General features: G+C 36.9%; 2 protein-coding genes across 9 annotated transcripts in view; both read right to left on the minus strand.

Annotated features, from left to right (window-relative positions):
• The window catches only part of ZC3H13 (zinc finger CCCH-type containing 13), a 100,704-nt gene extending 96,848 nt beyond the window's left edge, over positions 1-3,856 (minus strand). For all 7 annotated transcript variants that reach the window (XM_045076657.1, XM_004759215.3, XM_013059808.2 and 4 more), the window contains exon 1: positions 3,507-3,856. The gene's annotated coding sequence lies outside the window, so the exon portion shown is untranslated. The remainder of the gene's footprint in view (positions 1-3,506) is intronic.
• Positions 3,857-4,462: 606 nt separating this feature from the next.
• Positions 4,463-25,015, minus strand: part of CPB2 (carboxypeptidase B2) — a 60,549-nt gene continuing 39,996 nt past the window's right edge. For both annotated transcript variants that reach the window (XM_013059796.2, XM_004759214.3), the window contains 5 exons: positions 20,808-20,918; positions 18,071-18,164; positions 12,742-12,944; positions 8,867-8,954; positions 4,463-4,812 (listed from right to left, as the gene is read on the minus strand). In XM_013059796.2, the coding sequence (XP_012915250.1) occupies positions 4,628-4,812; positions 8,867-8,954; positions 12,742-12,944; positions 18,071-18,164; positions 20,808-20,918 (681 nt within the window). In that variant the 3' untranslated portion in view covers positions 4,463-4,627. The remainder of the gene's footprint in view (positions 4,813-8,866; positions 8,955-12,741; positions 12,945-18,070; positions 18,165-20,807; positions 20,919-25,015) is intronic.

Raw genomic sequence — 25,015 nt, forward strand, 5'->3', positions numbered from 1 at the left:
AAAAGTACCTTCCTACAGAGACAAAGTTGCAGTTGCTTGTACATGTGACATCAAGAACTACTCAAGATTCACCTACATAGTTACTGTCACTGGAACTTCACTTTGAGCTACTGTTGAGTCTTCCAACTTAGGGAAAAACAGCAAAGTAAAAGTCATATTCTCAGCATCCAACATTGTCAGACTTCCTCCTAAAATTGCAGAGTTTGAGTACCAGCTCTATGTTATAGGGAGGTCATAGACAGGAAAAAAAAAAAAAATCTGAGGCAAAAGGGAAAAAGTAGGACTTGAAGTTTTCTAATTGAAAAGGAGAGGAATTATTCTGGTCATCTGTCTAGGAACTTCTATCAGTAGTCAGCAATAATAAGTTTTTGAAATATTATTACTGAAATATTCATGACTGACAAAAAAATGCTTTATGCTTATAAAGAATACAAAATAAAATATTTTAAATACTATTTGTCTAAATATATACACATAATCTGTAATACACCAGAAAAACACTTACTCATTCATATATGATAATTTATTAATTTAAATGTATGTTACCAAATAAAATGACTTAATTAGAATTGTCAATCTAAAAATCGGGACCCTCAAAGGGACCCAAATAAATACCACAATCTAATAAAATATAGATTTAACTGAGGAAGGGATAAAAACCTTTTTTAATTAATATCTGAACGGGCTTCAATGAGCAAATGCTTCAAAGTATGTAAGAAAGTTAGAAACAATAAAATAAAAATGTAAATATTAAAGTCTAGCACCTAAGTGGCTCAGTGAGTTAAGACTCTGCCTTCAGCTCAGGTCATGATCCCAGGGTTTTGGGATTGAGCCCCACATCGGGCTCTCTGCTCAGCAGGGAGCCTGCTACCCTTTCTCTCTCTGCCTGCCTCTGTACCTACTTGTGATCTCTGTCTGTGAAATAAATAAATAAAATCTTAAAAAAAAAAAAATAAAGTCTTCCCTATCTCAGAGACTTTAAATCTTTTCCCTCCAGTTTTGTTTTCAAATCAAACTTTGATTTCAAGGTGTCATTACACTTTCATTCACATCATCATGTCTTTATATCTTTCCCAAAGACCATCATTATCAAAGCCCAGGTGACACTGGTAAAAGTCTATGGAGTTATCTTCCCATTTCTCCCCTGCATTTGAAGAGTAAATAAATATCAAGGTTTTTATGGTATATTTTCAATTGAAAAAAAGGGGACAGAGTTTGAACCTATTAAAATACAAGAAGAGGGTCTTAATAAATGGGAACAGTTCCCTTTCTCCCTCCAAAACTTAAAGTATCACAAAGTACTCAAAGCTACACCCTGTAAATATGGCTAAGAAAGGGGAAACATACAAATGATCAATGATTCCTGAGGCCTAAATACTAAAATCTTGTCAATAAATCATGTATCAATTCTAGTATCCTCATTTTAACCCATAATTACAGCTTTTTGAGGCCGCATCTTTCCCCAGCACAAATAAAAGCATATATCATTTTAACCTGGATAAGCCACAGCATAATATTAGGAAACTGTCAAGTAATTAAACAATTAAAACTACATAAATGTACTAACTAGTAGAATAAATTCTTATCCACTGAAGTTCTAAAATTAAAAGGTTTATATTAAAAATAAGGTCTCTTCCTATTTATAGTTCATATTTTTTAAAGAAAAAAGTTAAGTTTATCTGATGCATAGTCTGGGAGAATATTTCTAAAAAATAACTTTCTAAAACAATCTTACAGGTTGCTTAAAGACAGACTAAAACAAAACCAAAAACAAAATAACAACAACAAAAAAAGAGACTAAAACAATTCCAACTTTAATTCCAAACAGAATTAAAAGAACTACACTGACTACACCACTATGAGCAAGGCAATACTGCAGCACTGTGCAGAAAAAAAAATTGTTAAAAAGACTATGAACAGAAAATAGGCAATGCTAGTAACTACTATAAAGTGAAATAAACAGAACTGCAACATGCATTCTATCAAAAAAGGAATAAAGACACTTTAAATTGCAACACCAGTTAACTTTCAACTGTTATTAAATGTCTATTTAAATAGCTACAACTCTACATGAAACAGAGAACTGGGTTCGGGGAGGTGGGGAAGACTAACATCCACTGAAAACCAACTCCTCAAATAAATGTCAATTAAACAATTGTGCTGCCTGTATTTAACCGCCAATGCATACTGTAATACAAACTAACACAACTTACTAAAATCCTAATAACTTGTACAGAAGTGAAAATAGCATCCACCTGATTAATTTTAGTATTAATTGACCAATATGAAAATGGATTGATTTGCATATCTTAAATACAGAATCAATATTCATTTTGAATCAGCGAGAATTAGGAAGCCAGTAAGAGGCATGCATTTGATAGAATTGGATCCTACCAGCTCCACACAGTAAAAGTCTAAGTTTCATGGTGCATCTATTTTTACTGATACAAATTGCTACATACCGGCATCAACCTTCTTAGCAATCTCTTGTTTAAACTGTCATCCTATAATCTAAATATTTCATTAAGAAATTGATTATTCGAAAATCTACAGATGATGTCCACAAAACTCTTAAAAATATTATCGCTTAGGTACTAAAGCCAGTAATTTCAAGTATTACAAAACTAGACTCCACTAACTGGCACCATATACACATGCATGGATTGTACTGCATAAACATTTAGATTAACTGCAACAGTACCATGGACTTTGAAAAGCTGAGGTGTGAAGATATTTTCCAAACTTTTAAAATTATTAAAAACAAAAACAATAACCTGAAGGGCCAGTCTATGCCTGTAATTTTCGGAGTAGTTCAAAGTATGTGAAAACCTCACAATATAACCAAATCGCTTAATATATGCTCCACAAACAGGATCCTACCAACATCATTCATGTAACATCAACTCTGAATGACTTTCCAGCCACATATATTATTTTAACCTATTCAGAAAGAGGTAATGCCAAACAGCAGATTCTCCCTCCTTTCACTCCACTTTCCCTAGTTTCTGACGGATAGTTGCCCAAAGTAACTACCTAGGGAATGTAAAGATGGGGTAGCACTCCTCAACCTTCACGATCCAAGTCAAATTATCACTGCCGGGAAATAAGCAAAACCAAATAGAACCAACAGCAAGATAATTCTTCCTAAAAGTCTGGAATGCGTAAAGAGGGAGCCTCTAAATCTAAGACCATATTCCTCCCCCGGTCCCGTGCATATAAATGCAAATACTGCGCAAGGGTTCCCAAGCTTTTTTGGTAGGGACCCAGAACAGTCTTTTGTCTGAATTCCCGTCCTCTTAAACAAACTCGCCGGAATCAGAACACGAGCGAGAAACGAAGCCTGAGCCCAGGGAGCTATTGCACAGTTAAGGGTGGGATGCTCAAAAAGAGCTCAAAATCCTGGCGTGACCCAAGAGGGATGGAGTCCAACCCAGGGCCTCCCCATTCCGGGTCCGTCCAACGCTTTTTCCCGGATACCCACACCAATTCACAGAATTCAAGCTTACCTCCTTCCCGAGCTCCTGTCGCAAGCACAGTCCGGAGGCGCTACCGCCGCCACCGCTCCGAGGAGCGGGAGAGGCGACTCTCTGTCCCCGCGCCTAGCCCCGGGAAGACGACGACGAGAAGCAGGTGCGCGCGCGGCTCCCGGGAACCGGCTCTTCCCTAGCGAGGGGCCCCTGGGGCGGCTGAGAAGCAGAGCCCACCCGCCGCTTCGGTAGGGTCAAGTGAGACTGAGATGTAGAACGAAAAAGAACGAAGAGAGACTGGCGAGCAAGAAAAAGCAACGAAAACACTACCAGGCCGCTAGGAGGACCGACTCAAAATGCCGCCGGAAGTCGAGTGTTTGCCCTGATCCCCAGTGGACAGAGGCAGCTTCCGGCCGCCGGATTAGTCGTCAGCGCGCAGGCACCGCCCCTTCGGAGACACGCCCCTGGGCGTAACGTCGGCTCGTCGGAGTGTGGTGAAAACCATCTAATCGGTGCTTTGTGAAGGGACCCTTGGAGTGGAATCCCTGAGTCAGGGAGAGCCAAAGTTTCCCATAAAAAGTGAATTTAAGAGGGAGAGTTTACTGCTTTTATTACATAGTTTCTTACAATAAACAGCTGTTGTAAATGCCACATTTGTTGTTGAAAATAACTACAGTCGTTCATTCATTTGCTCAAAAAGGTTTCCTGCGCACCGGCAGGTGGTGTTTGTCTCGTTTTTGACACTCCTCTACTTTCTGGGCCAACGCTTATTACTGTGGAGCAAAGGACACACGGTTGTGTTTTTAAAGGCGCAAGCAATTCACCGAAAATTTGGAGCAGAAATCTTTAATGTACTTCTAACCCCCTTTCCTTTTGTGGTCCGATGATCTGCAAGAAACTGGTTATTAAAATTGCTTGAGGTGGGTGGTCAAACATCCTGAATCAAAATCCGTACAAATTTTTTAAAAAGGAAAAAGAAATGTGAGCCCTTTTCTGCCTTAATTTATGGTAGCATTTATTTCGTTCTTTGACAAAAGCAAGGAATGGGAAAATCTTTTCTCAAAACTACTGATAAAATCTTAGAAGAATGGGTACAATGATTTGGTCTTGTTGGAATCAGTAAATTAAAATAGGAGAGAAGAGAGAGAAAATGAAGGGAACTAAACATTCTTGATGACATGCTCAACTATTTTAGAGACAGCGGCAAGAGCTTCTGTGCAAGTGGGTCTGATGTAACGTTGTGGCAACAAGAATCCATATTCGCCTTTATCTCGAAGTTCAATTGTAAACGAATATTTTATGCCTAAGTCATAGATCCAGTCATCTGAACCTCCAGGGGCTAGGTCTACAAGAAGAAAAAAGAAATTACTTTTTGAAATCCAGATGTCTCAAGTTAATGAACAAAATGGATTTTTTCCCCTAAAAATAAGAATAGCTTTATTTTTTTTGATTATTAAGTAATCTAAGTTTCTGGTAGAAAGTAGAGATGGAAGAAAAACAGGTTAAGGAAGAAAATAAAAATTACCCATATTTCTGCCAAGGAGTAATAATCACCATTTTATTTTAGTGTTTCTTTCTCCTCAGTGCATGTTTTAGCATATTTAATTTTTTCCAAATGTATTAAATAAGATCATCCTATACATGCAGTTTTATAATACTTCTAAACATAATCTATCTGACCAGCTTTATGTATCAATGACTTAAAATCTACATTATCATTTTTCATGATCTCATAACACATAGTAAAGCTGGATATAATTAAGTATAATTAAGTTCAATAATTATCTCCAATAACTTGGGGATGATCTCCAATAACTTGGAGACCTTTAGATAATTTTTTTCCTATTTCTAATTGATATAAACAACTTTAAAATGAACTTTCTTGTTTTCACTAATTGCTTCTTCATTTCTTTAGAATGTTCTTACCTAGAAGTAGATTCACTTGTCTAAGAGTATGTACTTTTTACAATTATGCTACATGTTCCCAAATAACCTTCAAAAGAATTGAACCAACTTACATCTCTGTACTAGCAGTATATGAATATGTCCATCTCACCCTCTCATACCATGCATAGGGAATTGTGTATTTTGGGCAATTTTATGGGTGAAAATATTATTGAATAATCTTGTTATTTGATTACCACTGAGTTAAACATTTTATTTGGTATATTTATTGTCCAGCATTATAATTTTTGTCAGTTGTCTTTGCTCATTGTTTTACTCGTTTGATTTTACAGATTCTTTATAATAGCAACATTAGTGTTATTAGTCTTGTGTAATAGGTGAATTTGTTTTCTTATTTGGTTATTTAGCTTTTAGCTTGCTTTATGGCAGAGTGTTTATATTAAAATATTTTATCTATCTTTGATTTATTTTAGAGAAATATATGTTAGTAAATTAATTAATTTCTTCTAAGTTGTCAGGTTTTCCAACCCTATTAATTGAATAACATTCTTAGAATTGTCTCTTTTATGGGATAATATGTGCCCTTATATATTTAAATGTCTTTCTGTTCTCACTATTCCCTCCTATTGGTATGTCTTTTCCCAGCTCAGGTCCACAGTCTTACTTACTGTAAGTTTAAAATGTGCCTTAATATCTGGTTGGGGCAAATTCTCTCTTAGTCTCATTTTTCAGAAAAATTTTACAAGCTTTTCTACCAAATTCATTCTTTCAAAAAAAAATTCAAAGTCACTTAACTGTTCATTGGGATTGCATTAAACATACAGATTAATTTAGCACTACTGACACATTTTTATTTTGCTTTCTTACTCAAAATTGTAGTAGGTTTCCCCTTTTATTTATCCTCCTTTATGTAAACCAGTAAAATTTTCTAGGGTTTTCATATAAATATATGGATTTGTATGTGTACACACATACATACATTTAACAAGGAATCCACATATATGTATCTATATATATATGTGTGTGCACTCTGAACATATGTACATGTAGAGGAGCAGTAGGATCTTTTCTCCATTTTATTATCTACCTGATTATTTTTAGTATATAACAGAGCTTTAGATTTCTGTATATTTACTTCATAGCCACCTTACTCAACTTTTGATTGTTAATAATATTTTTGGTTGATTTCTACTTTTTCCAGGTTATATATTTCATATGCAAAGTGATCACTTTTGCCTCCTTCTAATGCTTATACTTGAATTAACTACAAAGGTGTTTACCAAAGCATTGTTTATAATACTGAAAATATCCACCAGCCAAGGGCTCAATATGTTATTCAGCAAATATTTCTGACCACCACTATCAATATTTGGCATTCCTTCTTCCAGCCATTTTCTCATACTCATGAACACATTCTCATAGATGTATGCCAACTGAATGAATGGAATGAATGAATGAGTAGAGATGGGCAGATTTCTTCACACCAGACTCTGAGACACCGCGGTTATGCTTTGGGGAGCAATGGCGGAGAAGAGGATAAGAATCGAGAAAGCTCTGAATTGTGAAAGGAAGCTGTGTGATCCCTCACTGACAGAGCAAGGACCTGGGTCAGCAGAGGCAGCAGTGGGTCAATGACACCAAGAGACTGAGATGCCATGCAGATCAATCTGGACCCGCTTTGTTCAGAGACATTTTGGGGTTGTTGAGAAGGGAAGAAGAGGAAGATTCTGGACTTCCTACAAATATGGCATCTAGTGCTCAAGCAACTTATTGAAAACAATATGAATATGATTATTAAGATGAATGTGTTTTTATATTCCCGTAGATCACACCCGTTAAAGAAAACTACAGGGTTTTGAATATTGTCTCAAGACCTTCTCACAACCCATCTTCTCTCCCTGGTTTCCCCCCTACAACACTGTTTAAACAGGCAGATACTTATCAAGAAGGTCTCCCAGAAGTGTTACCTATAGAGAGAGATCCTTCTAGGCCACTTTAGCTAAGGAGCCTCTCTCTCCTGTAGTCATTCTCAAACCCTTAAGCCTATTTTATTTTCTTCACTTCTCAATGGGATTATACTATATTTGACTACTTCATTGTTTGCATCAGAGATTGGCAAACTTTTTCTCCAAAGGACCACACAATAAGTACTTTAGGCTTTGTGGACCACAAAGTATTTCACAATTACTTGACTCTACGGTTGTGAAAGCTTTTATAGACAATATGTTAAGTAAATGGGTGTGGCTGTGTTCAAATAAGTCTTTATTTTTGGATACTGAAATTAGAATTTCATATAACTTTAACATGTCACAAAATCTTTTTTTCAGGGGCGCCTGGGTGGCTCAGTGGTTTAGGCCTCTGCCTTTGGCTCGGGTCATGATCTCAGGGTCCTGGGATCGAGCCCCCCGTCGGCCTCTCTGCTCAGCGGGGAGTCTGCTTCCCCCTCTCTCTCTGCCTGCCTCTCTGCCTACTTATGATCTCTCTCTGCCTATCAAATGAATAAATAAAAATCTTTAGAAAAAATCTTTTTTTCAACCTTTTAAAAAATGGAAAAACTGAGGTATCTGGGTGTCTCAGTCAGTTAAGCATCAGACTTTTGATTTATGCTTAGGTCATGATCTCAAAATTGTGAGATCCAGCCCCTCATCAGGCTCTGCACTAGGCATGGAGTCTGCTTGGGATTCTCTCTCCCCCCACACACATTTGCATGCTCTCTTGCTCACTCACTCTCTCTCTCTCAAATAAATAAATAAAATCTTTTAAAAACAGAAAAACCATTCTTATCTCACAGGCTAGGCAAAATAAGTGGTGGGCAGAATTTGGCCTATGGGTCATAGTTTGATGACACCTGGTTACATGTTTATTTTCTGTTCCTATTTTGCCATCTCCTCTTCTAGCTTCAAAAGGAAAAAATCATTGTCTGTCATCCCACTGTGGGTGAAAAGAATCCCTTGATAAATATATGTCAACAGAAATTAAATTTAGAAATATTTCTTAAGAGTTTACCACATACAAGCTGTCATTGATGTGATACAAAAAAAGGCATTTAACTATATAGTGTGGTTTAGTGGGCACAGCCTGTTATTAGAAAGCATCTAATGTAAAAAGGGTTCCCTAGGTTTGTATAGTGTTCAACCTGCACAACTTTGCATAGGAGCCCTGGACATCTCACACATTCTTTTGGCCCTTTATGGCCTTTCCTGTTTCACTCACCCAGTGTGATGCCAATTCTATAATCTCTACTCTGCAGCAATGAACATGAATTCTTAAATATCATTTTGGCTTCTTTTGAGGGTACTCATCTATTAATATAGCCCTGTTCAGTGTTCTCATAGCTACTATGCTTCCATTCCTAATTGTTATAATCCAACTATTTTACATGTGACCTTGTTTAAAGATTCCATTTAGAAAAAATAAATTGACACAGAAAGTCCAAACACATAGATTTCTTTAGTACCTTACAATTCTCCAAGACCTTAAAAAGAAATACTTACAGAAAGTTTCTGAACCGCTGCCATGAGTATATCTGATATTTTTATCAATCTTCTCAATAGCACGGGCTGCTTCACTGGCCACTAGGGACTGAAATCAATAGAATATGGAATTTCAGTTAATGTGCAGCTTTGAAGCAGGACATATAGGAGTTTCTTAATAAAACAATCATATATTAATTGAATCAAACTGTATATAGGAAGAAATAGAAAATAGAATAGTGGTTGCCAGGAGCTTGGGGTGTCAATGAAATGTGGAGATGTTGGTTATGGGATATAAATTTCCACTTATAATATGAATGAATTTTGGGGATCTAACACACAGCATAGTGACTGAGTTAACAACACTATTTTATATATGTGAAAGTTGCTGAGAGAGTAGATTTTAAATGTTCTCACCACAAAAGAAAAAGTTATAATTATGTAAGGTGATGGCTGTGTTAACTAACTTTATTGTGGTAATCATTTCACAATGTGTAAGTGTATCAAGTCATCACATTGTACACCTTAAACTTATACAATGCTACACATCAATTATAGCTCAATAGAACTAAAAGAAGACTGTACATATGAAAAATCTATACAATAGGAATAAATAAACTTTAAAAAAATATTTTTTGCTTTATGGAAATCACAATTGGGTGGCTTTAAACATAGACCCTTCCAACACATTGAAAATTTAATTTAACCTGAAGGAAAAATAATTCTCACATGCTTTTTGGTTTTCAGGAATCCACTTATCATATGAAATGAAGTACAGCTGTATTTCAAAGACAAACAGCCTGAGGTCACCCTATTCCTACACAAAATTATCACCAAACTTTATATATGTTTTTAGAGAATTAAATTAAATTAAATAATTTACGCGGTGGGGAGGAGGACCAGAGGGAGAAGGAGAATCCTGGAGCAGACTCAACGCTAAGTGTAGAGCTTGACAGTAGGCTCAGTATGACAACCTGAGATCATGACCTAAGCCAAAATCAAGAGTTGGACACCAACTGAGCCACCTAAAAACCCCCAAATTATCACCAGACTTTAAATGTAACTTCTCAAAATACTACATATACCTAATGCATAGATCATTTCCTTCTCAGACACTATTGTCTTCTTGTGTAAAATGTCTAATAAACTCCCAAAGACTCATCAGGTAAAAAGAATCATGTGCCCACTATGGGGTGGGTTAATAAATAAATCCCTTATTCTACTACATTTGGTTCTAGCTTATCCAGATCTTTTATGAGGCTGATGCTAGCACTCACTGACCCTCTCTCAAATAACCCAAAGGAATATCAGTGCATATTACATTGTAGCGCTCCTTTGTTCAAAAAATTTTAATGAAACCCCATTGTCTACAGAAAAAAATACAAATTCATTCTGACATTCAAACAAGCTGACAAGATCTACTTTCTGATGGTGTCACCCTCCACTTTCACACTCCCATATACTTGAACACCTCCCCCCCCCACCACCACACACACCTGAACATGTGTTCCTGTGGGGAACACATTTCCTGAGCTTTCAATGTCCTCCCTTCCCTTTCTGCTTCTAGAATTCCTATTGTTCCATTTCTGGCTAAAAATTGATCTGTTCTTTGATGTCAATAGCCGTTTATTATTATTATCATTTTCTTTATAGTATGTCACCCCTTAATATATGATAAATTCCTCCAGTACAAGGACTTTATGCCCTGGCTTTTCTACCATCTCCTTTTGAATCAGTTAATAAGGCCACCCCCTGCTATCCTAGTCAGAATTGAGATCTACCATCTATGCCACTTATTTAGTAGTTACTGCATTTAGAGTATAACTATTCATGACATTTGCTAAGGGCTGAGCTCCCTAACCATTTCATGTTCTCTTGAAGGGCAGGATCACATCTAGTGCTTCTTTTAATGTCCACCAAACACAATATTTTACACGAAATAACTCTCAACAACTGTTGTCATAAGAGTAATACCAAAATAAGGAGAATCAGACTAATGCTATTTCCAAATCAGGATAAATAGCCTCTCTTTTCTTCAAGGATAACACCAATAAGGGAGCTTTCCTTAAAAGTTTCACTTTGAGAAGAAGAAAGAATTGCAAATACCAAGTATGTCTATGTTCTAAATGAGCTATTTTCAGAAAATGCAAATAACCTTATATTTGTCATCAGCAACTGTTATCCCATAATATGGCTATACTTTATTCTTGTAAGAGAACCAGGACATACACATCAACACCAAACAATAAAAACAAAAAACAAAACCCAAATCCACAAATAACCTAGCTAAAAAATAGGCAGAGAACCTGAATAGACTTTTTTCCAAAGAAGGCATATGGGCAGGGAACAGATACATGAAAAGGTGATCAACATCACCAAACACCAGGGAAATGCAAATCAAAACCACAATGAGATATTGTCTTACAGTTGCCAGAATGGTTATTATAAAAAATACAAGAAATAACAAGTGTTGGTATGGGTGTGCTTGAAATGAAACTCTTGTGCACTGTTTGGTAGGAATATAAATTCGTGTGACCACTACAGAAAGCAGTATAGGGGTTCTTCAAAAAAATTAGAAATAAAAATATCATGTGATTCAGTAATTCCACCACTGGGTATTTACCCAAAGCAAATGCAAACACTCATTTGAAAATAGATATGACCCTTCTGCTTATTGCAGTATTATTTACAATAGTCAAGTTATGGAGACAACTTAAGTATCTGTTGATAGATAAAGGGATAAAGAAGATGTGGGGTGTATATATATATGCAATGAAATATTATTCAGCCATAAAATAGCAGGAGATCTTGCAATTCTCAACAACATGGATGGACCTAGAGGGTATTATGCTAAGTGAAATAAGCTAGAGAAAGAAAAATACTGTATTATTTCACTTACATGTGGAATCTAAAGACAAAGCAAATGAATAACAAAAATACAGAAAATAATAAATACAGAGAAGAAACTGGTGGTTGTGGGGGGTTGGGGAGGGGAACGCATTGGAAGGATGGATATGAAATATGTGAAGGGAATTAAGAGGTGCAAACTTCCAGTTATAAAATTTATAATTTGTGGAGTAAAAAGTACATAAATAAATAAATAAATAAATAAATAAATAAATATTAAAATAAAAGGAGAAAGAAAGGGAAAAAAGTGATCCAGAACAAAAGGAATCAGTAAGAAACAAACCACTACATAAAGATCAGACTGGGCAAGAGTCAGACTGTCACCTTAACCCTCCCATTGTCTGTAAAATATCTGGGGTAAGAATTTGGCCAACCCTAGCTACAATTCATCAAGAAACCTTGCATTTTTTTTTGTCATCAACCCAAACATAGAACATGTAGTATCAAAAAGTAGTGAGGAGTTAGCAGATTATCTGTGTCCTCTTTGAACTTCCTGTTGACATTGGAAGTGCTTTTAATAGGACCAAACCCCTGGAGGTTAGGGAGCTCAGTGTGTACACAATTCCTGATATTGATATTAGATTGATGAGTGCTATACCAGGACTTAATCTATGTCAGGCTGTTGTAGAAAGCTAGTTACCATAAAGTAGACCCACAATTTCAGAGACTCTTCTCCTTGACTTGATGGTTTTATATGTAGATCAGCTCCATGTGGAATGGTTCAACCCGACCTTCAAGCAATGTGTTTCACATTTGCTTAGGGACCCATCTGCTGGACTAAAGTTCACATCCACAGGGTAGGACCTGCTCTTTACATTCCCTCAGTGAACCCTGACCCAGGGTGACTCTCAGCAGAGTGAGACCAAAATGTAAAGCACCTTCCCAACTGTCCTCCAAAGGAGAAATTTTTCCCCGCAGGTTTTGATTCTTGAATTAGGTATTATCTTATTTCTGAAATGCCAATGAAAAAATAATTAGGCAGCACTTACCAGTTCCTCATGGTCTTTGCTTTTGCTTCGATTATAAGAATATGGAAACACTATGTGCTGGGAGTATGAATGCATACTGATATAAGCCTTAATGTGGTTGATGTTTTTTCTCAAGAAATTAGCCATTGCCTTCACTTCCGGTTCTGATTCAGGGTAAAGGCCACAGTAGGTTTCTGAGCATGAGGAACTTGATGCACCTTCCCCTGAAGTGAAATTGATAGAGTGCGATTAGAGGGGATGCTTATGTTATTGTAATTTGTGATTTCCCTGAGAGTGCCTTCTCCAAACATCTATGGGGCAACATTTTCAGAAGAACAGATTTTAGAGAAATGGATTGAACTCTGTAAAGAACATATTTATATTTCTTTTGAAGTAAGTATTTATAGGCCCTCACAGCAAACATCCCAACAGTTGCTGCCTGCGGCAGCCATCTTGCACTCTTTGTGAAAGTGGCTAAGGAAATCTCAGAGATGCCAGTCAGCCCTGCCTCCAGGCATGTGGCTATGTGAGAGGAAAAAAAAAAAACAACCACCATTTTTTAAGAAACCTTATTTTCTTTAATCCTTTGTGAGTTTGGTTTTTCTGGTTCTTGTAGTTTAAAAGTTTCTAATCAATATAGCCCATAAAAGAAAAGTCTCATTTGGGAATTCAATATATGGAAGTCTGCCTTCAGTGCTAAACTTGAAAAATAAACTTGCTAAATAAAGAAGTCTGGTAAATAAAATAAGATGGTGACATTGGGGGCCAGTGTAATATTTATTCATCCTTTTGAGACATTCTAATATACACCACTTCAGATGATAGCCTGAGTCCTAGCACTTCACCTTTCTTCCTTAATGCACAGGGTTGGGGTTCCAGGGAGCCATCTCTGGCCCCAAACATTATTCCCTCCTACACCATTGATTAATCCTGAACTCGGCACTCAACTTGTGTTTTGTCAATCTGAATCCCTCCACTGATAACTTGAAATTGAGATGAAGATTCTGGTGCCAGGCTAGCTGCTCTCTAGAACAAAGAAGACAACACCAATAACATCACCAGCTGACACAAACTCTGAGATTTCCATGCAATATCTCATTTAATCCTCATGCAACCCTATGAAAGAACTACTGCTATTCCAGGAGATGCAAAGTGAACATTTTGAGCGTTAATGGCCCTTTACTATAAGAAGCTAAACAGCATAGGCATTTCATTAGTCATCCAATAACTTGATTTAATTTTGGCACTGCCATTTAATAACTATATGGCCTTAAGTTAAACTGTTGTAAAGCTATCTATACCTTAATTTTTTCATCTGCTAAATGGGAAAATTATATATTTAATGAGGATTTAATGAGGATTCGATGAGCTAATGCATATGAAATACCTTACATGGCACCTTGTCTATACTAAGTGTTCAGTGACTACTATTTCTCCTCTTTGTCACCACCATCATCACCATCATCACCATCATCATCAACATCAACATCTGGATTGGAATAAAAAAACATCCAGTGTGCTTCACAGTGGATTCATGGAGCACACTGCAATGCTGAAGCCCACCTAGTTCCAGGTTGTTTCTGAGGCCTGGCAGCATCCTTGTCCTAAGGTACCATGCGCTGCTTTATGAACCTTCAAGGAGCTGCCCACCTTACTTAAATTTGTTCTGCTTTCTTCATTTTGTTTGCTATAGAAACAACCTTAAAGTTTCTGAAATATTCTTTTCCCTGCAAGAGAATGTCGTGCTAAACACCCAGGACCTTAATATTTCATTTGAATTAATTTTCAATCAATAATGTGATCAGATGAATCATTTTGATAGTTCTGTTCCCTTTGATTACTCCTGCCCTCCCCACCCCCCGATATATAGTTCTAAAGAACAGAGATTATGTTAGGAGTCGGGATGGGGAGGACATGAAAGAGATGGAGGAGGCAGTGGTGCCCTAACATGAATCCTCAGACCAGAGCTCTTCCATAGAAACATAAAGCAAGTCACAAGTTTAAGTTTCAATCAATCATTGTTTTTAAAGAAATAGATGAATCTATTTTAATAATATACTTTATTTAACAAATATGTACAAAGCACTACCATTTCAGATATAATCAATATAAAAATTATTCATGATCTACTTTTTTATAAATATTTTGTTTATTTGACAGAGATCACAAGTAGACAGAGAGGCAGACGGGGTTGGGAGGAGGCTCCCCACTGAGCGGAGAGCCAGATGCAAGGCTTGATCCCAGGGACCTGAGATCATGACCTGAGCCGAAGGTAGAGGCTTAACCCACTGAGCCATCCAGGTGCCCCTCATGATCTTTTCTATGTTACTTTTCTCATGCCAAATCTTTGAAATCTGGTATGTATTTTATACCCCCTGCACATCCCAATTCAGACAAGCCACATTTCAAGTGCTCAGTGGCCACTAGTGACTACCATAATAGACACACAGTGAGGGCAGTCTCAGATTCTGACATTCTAGAGATTTCAAGTACTTTGGTAGGAAGTACCAGAGATTCAGGAAACTCAAATCTGAGATCTTCTTTGCCGTGAAATAGGCATATTCATCTGGGAAGCTACTTCAACTTTCTCAACTGAAGGTGCTTTTTTAATACTAAGAGACACTTAGTCTACCAGGTTCCTTCAAGCTCAGGCATTCTCTGGTCTATAGGCCTCATATAGGGAAATTCATAAAGAAAGAAAGTAGAGTGGAAACTACCAGGGGCTGCACAGATAGGAGGAATGAGGAAACATTGCTTAACGGTCACAGAGTTTCTGTTTGGGATGATGGGAAGTTTGGGAAATTGATATTAGTGGTGGTTTCCCAGACTGTGAATATACTTAATGCCTCAATGTACTCAATTGCACACTTAAAAATGGTTAAAATGACAAATTTTATGTTATATATATTTTAGCATCGTAAAAAATGATGAAAAGACACTATGGTCTTGTAAGAAAAGAAATAAAGGATTTTCCACTGTACACTGGTTATTAAAACTTTGAAGTTTAATTTAACAGTTTAGAAAATAAGCAAATCTCTCTCAGAAAGTTTGAGACCACAACATCACAAAATCCTCCCTGTTATATACTGATTTCCTCCCCCCAACAAAATTCATATATTGAAGCCGTAACTCACAATGTACTATGTTTGGAGATCGGGCCTTTAAGGAGGTCATTAAGGTTTAAGGAAGTCATAAGGGTGGGACCCTGATCTAATATGGCTTGTGTCCTTTTAAGAGAGAGACACCAGGGATGGGTACACAGAGAGAAGGCCATGTGAGGACACCATGAGAAGGTGGCCATTGGCAAGCCGAGGAGAGAGGCTTTAGGACAAACCCACCCTGCTGACACTTTTATCTTGAACTTCCCACCTTCAGAATTGCAAGAAATAAACTTCTGTTGTTGAAGCCACTCAGCCTACGGTATTTTGTTATGGCAGCCTGAGCAGTCTAAGACAACCTCAGACCCATTCCCATTTTCACCACACACACACATGCATATGCACACACATAATTTTAATACAGAAGAAAGGGAAAATGAACATGAAACAAATAGGTTTGATATGTCAATTCCTGTTAATAAGTAAGGTGTTCTTTTAGATTCTTTTAAAGATTTTTTTTTTTTTTTTATTTGTCAGAGAGAGAGAGCGTGAACACAGGCAGACAGAATGGCAGGCAGAGGCAGAGGGAGAAGCAGACTCCCTGCTGAGCAAGGAGCCCGATGTGGGACTCGATCCCAGGACGCTGGGATCATGACCTGAGCCGAAGGCAGCTGCTTAACCAACTGAGCCACCCAGGTGTCCCATAGATTCTTAAAAAATAAGTATCATAAAGGCATGTTCTAGTTCCAGGGACAAGGAGGATAAAAGATTTAATTCTTTCACACGGGCTTGCTTACATAATACTAAAGAGATACTGGGGCATTGGGCAAAAAAAAGAGTCTTTACAATTACTTTTTGTCATTCTCCTTTGTCTATATGCTTGCTGCTTCTGTTCCTGTTTTTAACTCTTGTGATAGATAGTAAGATAGTGCTGTGCTTCAGATGGCCTACCTTATGTCTTGATGGCAATAACAGAATATGTTTGACATCTTGGCTATTCAAATTGGGTAATACGACTTCACTATTAAAAATATTAAATAAAACAGAGCACCAAAGAGCATGAAGATAAAATAAATTCCAGATGGGAACTTATAATAAAGGGGAGATTCTCATAGAAGAATTGCGTGGTTTGACATCCCAGCTCTGTTACTTCCTAGGTCTGTGCTCTTAAGCACAGATTAAGAGATTAACAATTAAGGGATTCTCCATCCAGGATACGTAGATAATGAAACCTAGGGGGAGATATGTAAATGGCACAGCACTTAGTAAGCATCAACTGTGTTTAGACATATTTTATATTTGCTGCTGCTTCTCTGACTCCCTGCCCAGCTATCACTGCTGTGTTGTGTTTGGGTCTCAGTGGGCAATTTTATTGGACAATCTTAAGAATGGCTCTCACGGAGAAACCACTAAGTGAATCCCTTAATCACAAAAGGAGTGAGCCCGAGGCAGGATTAACTGCTCTATCCTATGCTTGCTTATTACATCTGCAGGTCTCTTAGAACCTATTCATTCCTATATGCATTTAATTAATTTCTGGGAACCCTGCATGTGTCAGGCATTGTACTAGGTTATGGATAATGTTCCCGTCCCTCATGGAGTTTCTAACCTAGAGGAGGAAGGAATTAAGGAAATAAGGTAAGTACGCTGTTGTGATGTTTTTATGTGGACTCTGAGATAATAAGAAATGTTCAAAATCACAAAACTTCCCTTCTTTTTTTTTTTTTTAAAAAAAGGGAATACATACAATTATATACATAGCATTGTATAGGGCAAAGGAGTGGTTAGAAGCAGGTTTTTGAGGCTTCAGTCACTTTCAATATCTTAGAGTCCCCACAGAGCTACATGTACCCACCTATAAAAATAAAGATGATTCAAGATCATAATTAGGTTTAGTTCTGTTTTGTAGTTGTTTCTTAAATGTAGTAACTATGAAATACAATGGGGGGACTGCAAACCTTCACCTACCACCCTGACAGCAGACGATATTCTTGAATGCCTTAATCAATGTTCACTGAGTACTTTAACTCATTCAAATCAATGAATGATAAACTCCCACTGTGCTAGACATACATTTATGACACTCATAAAAGAAAAAAAAATAATGTTAAGTAAATAGAGAAAACCAAGGAAAATATTTTTGAATGCTGTTGAACATTTTCCTATACAATTAAAAAGGAAAGGTATCCACCCTCGATCCTACTTTGATACCCTAATGACAAGTGTTATTTGAAATGAAGCAAGTAACCTACCACACCAGTGTCTGGAAGCAAAGTTCCTGTTCAGGTCTGTTCCAATGCAATGATTATTTTCATGAAAGGACCGGTTCTTTCTCCACATTCGATTCTAAATAAACAAGATACTGATAACCAGGATGGCCATGTTCATAGATCAAGCAGAGATATGACTTCTAAAACCTAAGTAGTCAGGGTTGTGCATCTCTCCTGCAAAACCATCACTCTGCCTGTCACGATCTTCACAGAATTCCTTTCTCACAGCCCTTGTTTCCACCCAGGTCTCAATTACATTCATTCAAAACCATTTCAGTCTGAACCAGATGAAATGGTAATATTTGATCAGTTTTGACCTATACCAACAGAAATTTCATTTGGTTTTGCTAGGCTGTTTAGTCTTGTTTGCTCTAATTTTAATTCCTTCTGAGAAAAGTAAAATAACTTTGTGTCTCAACTAAAATTAAAACCATGAGTCATGAGTTTCAATGCTCTCTTTAGATTGAATTCAGCTCACTCCTTTAAAAGTTTCAGGAGGTGGAGCTGAATACACCTGTAGCCTGATGGTTCATTTGATCACAATGATTCAATCCTCATTTGTAAACATAAAGCAAATTCGCCCATTGGATTCTTGGGGCAAACTGGGAAAGTTGACTAACTCTGTGGAGTGAACAGCTCCACAGATTTCGTTTAAATCCTGGGATTGGGATGATATGGTATCTTTCCCTCTGTTCTCACCAGCCCTTCTGGAAAAGCTTCCCAGTCTGCTTCCAACCTCTGGCCTGTGATTTGGGGGTAAGAAGTGTCCTGGAGAAATTCAGTTCTCAAACCACAGGGACTAATTGGCAGTGTTAAGTTACAAAGGACAATGGGGGAGTGGCAACATCTACAGGGTGGCTGAATTCTACCGTGATTCAGTGAAAGAATAAATCTATTGTAATAGCAATCTGTGAATGTGACTATTTATTTGAGAGGGAGTGGAAGAGGGAGAATCTCAAGCAGATTCGCCATTGAGCAGGGAGCCAGAAGTGGGGCTTGACCTCATGACCCTGAGATCATGACCTGAGCTGAAATCAAGTCAGCCACTTAACCGACTGAACCACACAGATGCCTCCATATGATCATCTACAGGACACAAATTTGTGTTAGGTGCTATGCTAGGGATTTCTCATTTATTTAGTTCAGGATTTTCCCACTCCTCCCTACAAACTTATATTCACAGTATGCCTTTCACTTAGGATGACTTTTTCAGCCACTCCACTTCACCATTCTCATTTCTTCTGTAAAAATCACCTCTCCCATAAAAAAATTTCTGTTCAGTCCTGTATGTTTCCAATCACTCTGATTATTCTTCCTGGTGCTTACATGTACTGCTCAAGGAGGTTTTTCTGAGCTTATATAAGCTGAATTATGTTTTATGTGCTGCTTCTCATTATATTAAAAAGAATTGTACTTACATTGCTTGAATAATTTTCCTGAATCATGATGTTGATGGGCTAGAAATACTATCGATAGTGGTTTCCAATATAGATGAGATTGACTGGGAAACTTACACTTAGATGCTCATCACTAAATTAAAGTATCCTAAGGCTCAAATTCACATAGCAGTTAGTGAAATTCTACAAGAATACAACTGCAGTCAGCATGTTTTTCTAAAACTTGCAATTTATGATTTTATTAATCAAATGCTATTCAAAGGATTCCTAATAAGAATGGATGGATCTAGGCATTGTGTGTTGATGGCAGCTAACATCACAAAAGGAGATACAACCAGACATTATACAGAACATGGAATCACACTGAAGTAGTCCTGAATCTGGTTTATCCTCTACAATCCAAATTTAAAGTCTTAGAAAATGCAGAAGACAGAGGAATGTGAAATTGCAACATGGCAATGCAATTAGCAAATCCAGACAATGGGAAACCTTTTCTTCAATGAATAAATTGCAAAGAAAAAATTGAGAGAGAGAAAGAGAGATGGCAGGAGGATCTATGGATTAAAATAGAATTAAAAGACATTGAAATCAATCATAATATATTGCCTTTAATTAGATTCTGAATCAAAGAAAACAATTTTTTAAAATTATGAAGCAATTACAAATTTAAATATCAATTGGACATTATAATATTATGTATTATTAATTTTTAGGTACAATTGTATCATTTTTTTAAAGCTCTATTTCAGAGATGCATCCTCAAAATTCATTGATGAGATGATATGGTGTCTGAGGTTAGCTTCAAATATAATAAGATAGAATTGGTTTGGAGATATATGAGAGAAAACTTTGGCCATAAGTTGATTATTTCACTTTTTAAAAGATTCATTCATTCATTCATTCATTTATATGAGAGAGAGAGAGCATACACAGGGGGAGGAGCAGAGGGAGAGTCTTAAGCAGACTCCATGCTGAGTGCAGAGTCTGAAGCTTGGCTCGATCTCCTGACCCTGAGGTCAGGATCTGAAACAAAACCAAGAGACAGCCCCTTAACCAACTATACCACCCAGGCGCCCCTGGTCAAGAATTGATTATTGATGAAATTGTGTGATGGGTAAAAAGAACATTACTGTGAAATAATTACCATTCATATGTTTGAACTTTTCCATAATGAAAATTTATATATATATATATATATACATATAAATATGTATATTTTTAAAAAAAACATTGTGCCAAGATCCAAGATTCTGTGAAGAATTTAGCCTGCATGTCCCCTATCTCCAAATAGGGCATAATTTGTTTTCTTTGTCTTCACTTACCTTTTTCCATGTGAAGTCATAACCATCCACGTTAACTACTGGCATCACATAGAAATCCACGTGCCTCAGAAGATACGTGTATGGTGTTTTTTTCCCTTTTGACTGAGTTACCTACAAATTACACCAAGTGTGTTTAATAATAGCTCTTTTAAGTCCTTCTAAACTTAGTCTTTAGTTTAAAACTATTTCTTTTATGTGTCTTACTTTTTTTAAGAAGTCATTTGGAATGTTTAGGTTTGTGTATTTAACTTTCAGAAAGAGTATTAATTCCCTTGAAAAGTCTGAACTTAAGTCACTCTCTTGGCAAATGTTGGCAAATGCCTTGGACATGGAACAAATGGTCTTCCTTTTTAATGAAGGCAGAAAACAGAACCGTATATTTTCTAAAACTTTCTTCAAGAAAAAAAAGAATTCCTTACTAAAGCAATACAGCTCACTTCAGGAATTTAAGAAACAAAACCTAAGTGCAATCCCACTCCTTTTTCAATAATTCATATTGATCAGAGTTTAAACTAACCTTGTCTATGCCCAGGTATGACTAGATAGTTTCTACATTGTCCTTATAACCGGGGGAGCCAAATTTTAAATTTTAATTCTTTCAACAAATCTGTTTTCTTGTCTTTTTGTTTTTAAAGATTTTATTTATTTGAGAGGGAGGGAGAGAGAATGGGAGAGAGAGAGAGAGAACATGAAAGGAGTGAGGTCAGTGAGAGAAGCAGACTCCCTGCTGAACAGGGAGCCCCATGTGGGACTCGATCCCAGGACTCCAGGATCATGACCTGAGCTGAAGGCAGAGGCTTAATCAACTGAACCACCGAGGCACCCTCAACAAATCTATGAAACATACATTCCAACCCTCATTCACCCCTTCTGTTTGGAATCCTGCTTTTTGGATAAAAAATTCCAGAGCGAATGTGGATCATCTGTCAGAGCCCAACAAGAATTTCTTGTGGAGCCCAGTGTGGGGCTCGAACTTACAACCTTGAGATCAAGACCTGGGTTGATATCAAGAGTCAGACACTTAACCAACTGAGGCACCCAGGTGCCCCTTTTTTCTTTAACAGCTCTATTAAGATACAATGCACATAAGAGGATATTCACCATTTTAAAGTATAGAGTTCAGTGAATTTTTTTTAGTATTTTCACAGAGTTGTGCAACCATCAGCACTATCTGGCTTCAGAACATCTTCATAATCCCTCTGACTCAAATCCTTACCCATTAAGAGGTATTCCCCTTCCACCTATCCCCACATTCACCCCTGAGAATTACTAATCAACTTTCAGTCTCTGTGGATTTACCCATTCTAGATATTTCATACAAATGGAATCATAAAGTATGTGGCCTTTTATATCTGGCTTTTATCCCTTAGAATAATGTTTTCAAGATTCATCAATTTTGTAGTAAAAGTCAGCATTTCATTCCTTTTCTTTGCTGAATGATATTTAATTATAAGGATATATTACATTATTCTGCCTACTGATAAATTGATGGGCATACTTTTTGATGATTATGAATAATGATGCCATGCAACAAATGTGTCTACTTTCCTTGGGTGTAGAACTAGTAGTGGAATTGCTGAATCATATGGTAATTCTATGCTTAACCTTTCAAGGAATTGCCAAACTGTAAAATCATGGCTGAACTATTTTACAATCCCAACAGCAACAGATGAGGTTTCCAATTTTCCCACATCCTTATTAAACACTTGTTACTATCCTTTTAAAATTTTAGCCATCCCAGTAGGTCTGAAGTGGTGTCTCTTGTGGTTCGATTTACAAATATTTCTCTAATGACTGATGATGTTGAACATCTTTTCATGTACTTATTGGTCATTTGTCTATCTTCTCTGGAGACTTGTCTTTTCAGATATTTTGCTCAATCCAAAATTGAATTGTCATCTTACTGTTTATCTGTAAAAGTTCTTTATATGTTTTGGATAAAAGTCCTTTATCATATAAATTTTCCCCCACTCTGTGGGTTATTCTTTCACTATCTTGATCACATCCTTTGGAAAGCATTAATGTTTTTAATTCAGAAAATCTCTTTTTATCTCTTTCATTGTTGTTGCTTATGGTTTTGGTGTCATATCTCACAAATAATGTCCTAAAGTCACAAAGACTTATTGCTTCTAAGTTTTCTTCTGAAAATTTTATAATTGTAGTTTTTAAATTTAGGCCTCTGACCCATTTCGAGTTAATATTTGTACATGGTATGAAGTAGGGGTCCAAGTTCATTCTTTTGCAGGTGGATATCTAGTTATTCCAGGAAAGGATGTCTTTCTTGATCCCTCACAAAAACACCATCTGGACTAGTGGTGGGCTTGTTTGGGTGCATTTAAAGAAGATGAGGGTCCAGAATAAGAGGAATTAGTGATCTGAAGAGAAATAGCAGGATTAATCCAGGACCTCAGTGGAGAGGCTTAGAAAAAAGAAAGACAGAGGGAAATTGCACACTGAGGGGACTTCTCAATGCTCATCTGTAAGAGGAGATATGGACTTAAATGGGACAGTGACCTGAATGGATCAGCTAGGTAATTTTATAGCATCCTCAGGACTTAGGGTACTTTCCTGATCAGCTAAGGGTAAGATTGGGTACTTGGTAATTGGGCAAATCTGTGTTCTTTTCCAGGCATTGTGCAGATTAAGGGCAGAGTTACATAGGCACAGAGAAATGTAAGAAATGTCCTTAGTAACTTCATGAATAATGTTATTACTCATTAAGACATTTTCAGATTTGATATTTATCCAGCCATTTATACTTCAAAAACATACAATCTAGATATATAATCATATCACTGGAATAATACAACCTCTAAGATCTTATAAGCCTTATAATTCTGACTTGGTATATCACCTGTTTTTTAAAGACATGATTTTTTTTTAAATAATTTCAACCAAACTCGAACATACTTATGAATCTAATAATTCTTTCCCCATTAATTTGTGATTTTTATATCATGGCGCTCTCCAAACATGTGTTATCCAATGAGTTTTCATGGTATTTTATAAATATGTTTATAGCCATGGTTTTATATCACCCTTAATGAAGTAGGTGGCTGAAGAAATTATGCCCGACATGCAAATGGTAACAATTATGCCAGGCACACAAATAAATATTTGTTGAAGGAATGATTTACCTACTAATAACACAGCTGAAATCTCTTGTCCTAGTAATAAAAACAAGAGAAGAAAGAGGAGACTAGAGGGAGGATTGCACAAGAGTGAGAGATTAGGGGATGGGAGATAAAGGCTTGACCACAGCTTGACCTGTGGCAGATGATTACTATCCAGTCTTTTCCTGGGGTGTACCAAAGCTTTGTCTTTATTATGGCCGGAAACAACAATAACAACAGCAACATCTACCAACAAATTAACCAATAGCCATTTGACAGAATAAAGTAGTGAAAAAAGGCATATAAGGTGCTACAAACGAAGGACTTTAAAATAAAGCATTACTCCCTCAACCACTAGAAATATTGCAAAGGGCTGTAAGTCCGAGTTTTCCTACGATGACAATAAAGCATTTAGCACAATGGTAGATACTCTCTGGACTCCAGAGCTGTATTTGAGCTTAAAGTTGAAGCATTAATTTAAATTTTAAATATAACAAGACAATGTTGAATGTTGATTCTATGGACCAAACAATGTACTGAGTTGTGGGTAATAACACCAAAAACAGACTTTAGAGATGATCTTTGTTCCTAACAAGCTGGTAAAAATGTTACGTTTGAAATGAAAGAGCAAAAAGTCAATGTGATAAAATATGATAATAAAATCAGATGTACAAGATGGCCCAGAAGGACAGTTAATTCTGTGGGGTGTTTGGGGTTAGAACTCCTGAAGAGCACATCAAAGGGACAAGCCAGTCAGGATATGGGTGAATGGGTGATGAACAGGTGTGAGGAATGACAGAGGTAGAAGGAGAGGAAATTAAGTGGTCAGACTCTTAAGTGGCTCCTCCTATCATTCTTAGTTACTGTCCTTGGCCAGATTCTGGATCCAGAGGTCAAGGAAAGAATTATTTTTGAGATACAGAGGATGGCCATGGGGGAAATTTACTAAAGTAGAGTTGAGGTTAGGTTTGTGGATGTAAAGTTCAAGTTGCTGAGACAGATGGACATTGATAGATGGACATACAGACTTCGAATTCACTCCGAATAAGGGCAAGAATTGGAGAGGAATAAAAAAACATGAGCCAAGTTCTAGGG

The sequence above is a fragment of the Mustela putorius genome, unplaced genomic scaffold, assembly GCF_011764305.1.
Source record: "Mustela putorius furo isolate JIRA1106 unplaced genomic scaffold, ASM1176430v1.1 tig00000179_pilon_pilon_pilon, whole genome shotgun sequence".
Classification (NCBI taxonomy): Eukaryota; Metazoa; Chordata; class Mammalia; order Carnivora; family Mustelidae; genus Mustela; species Mustela putorius.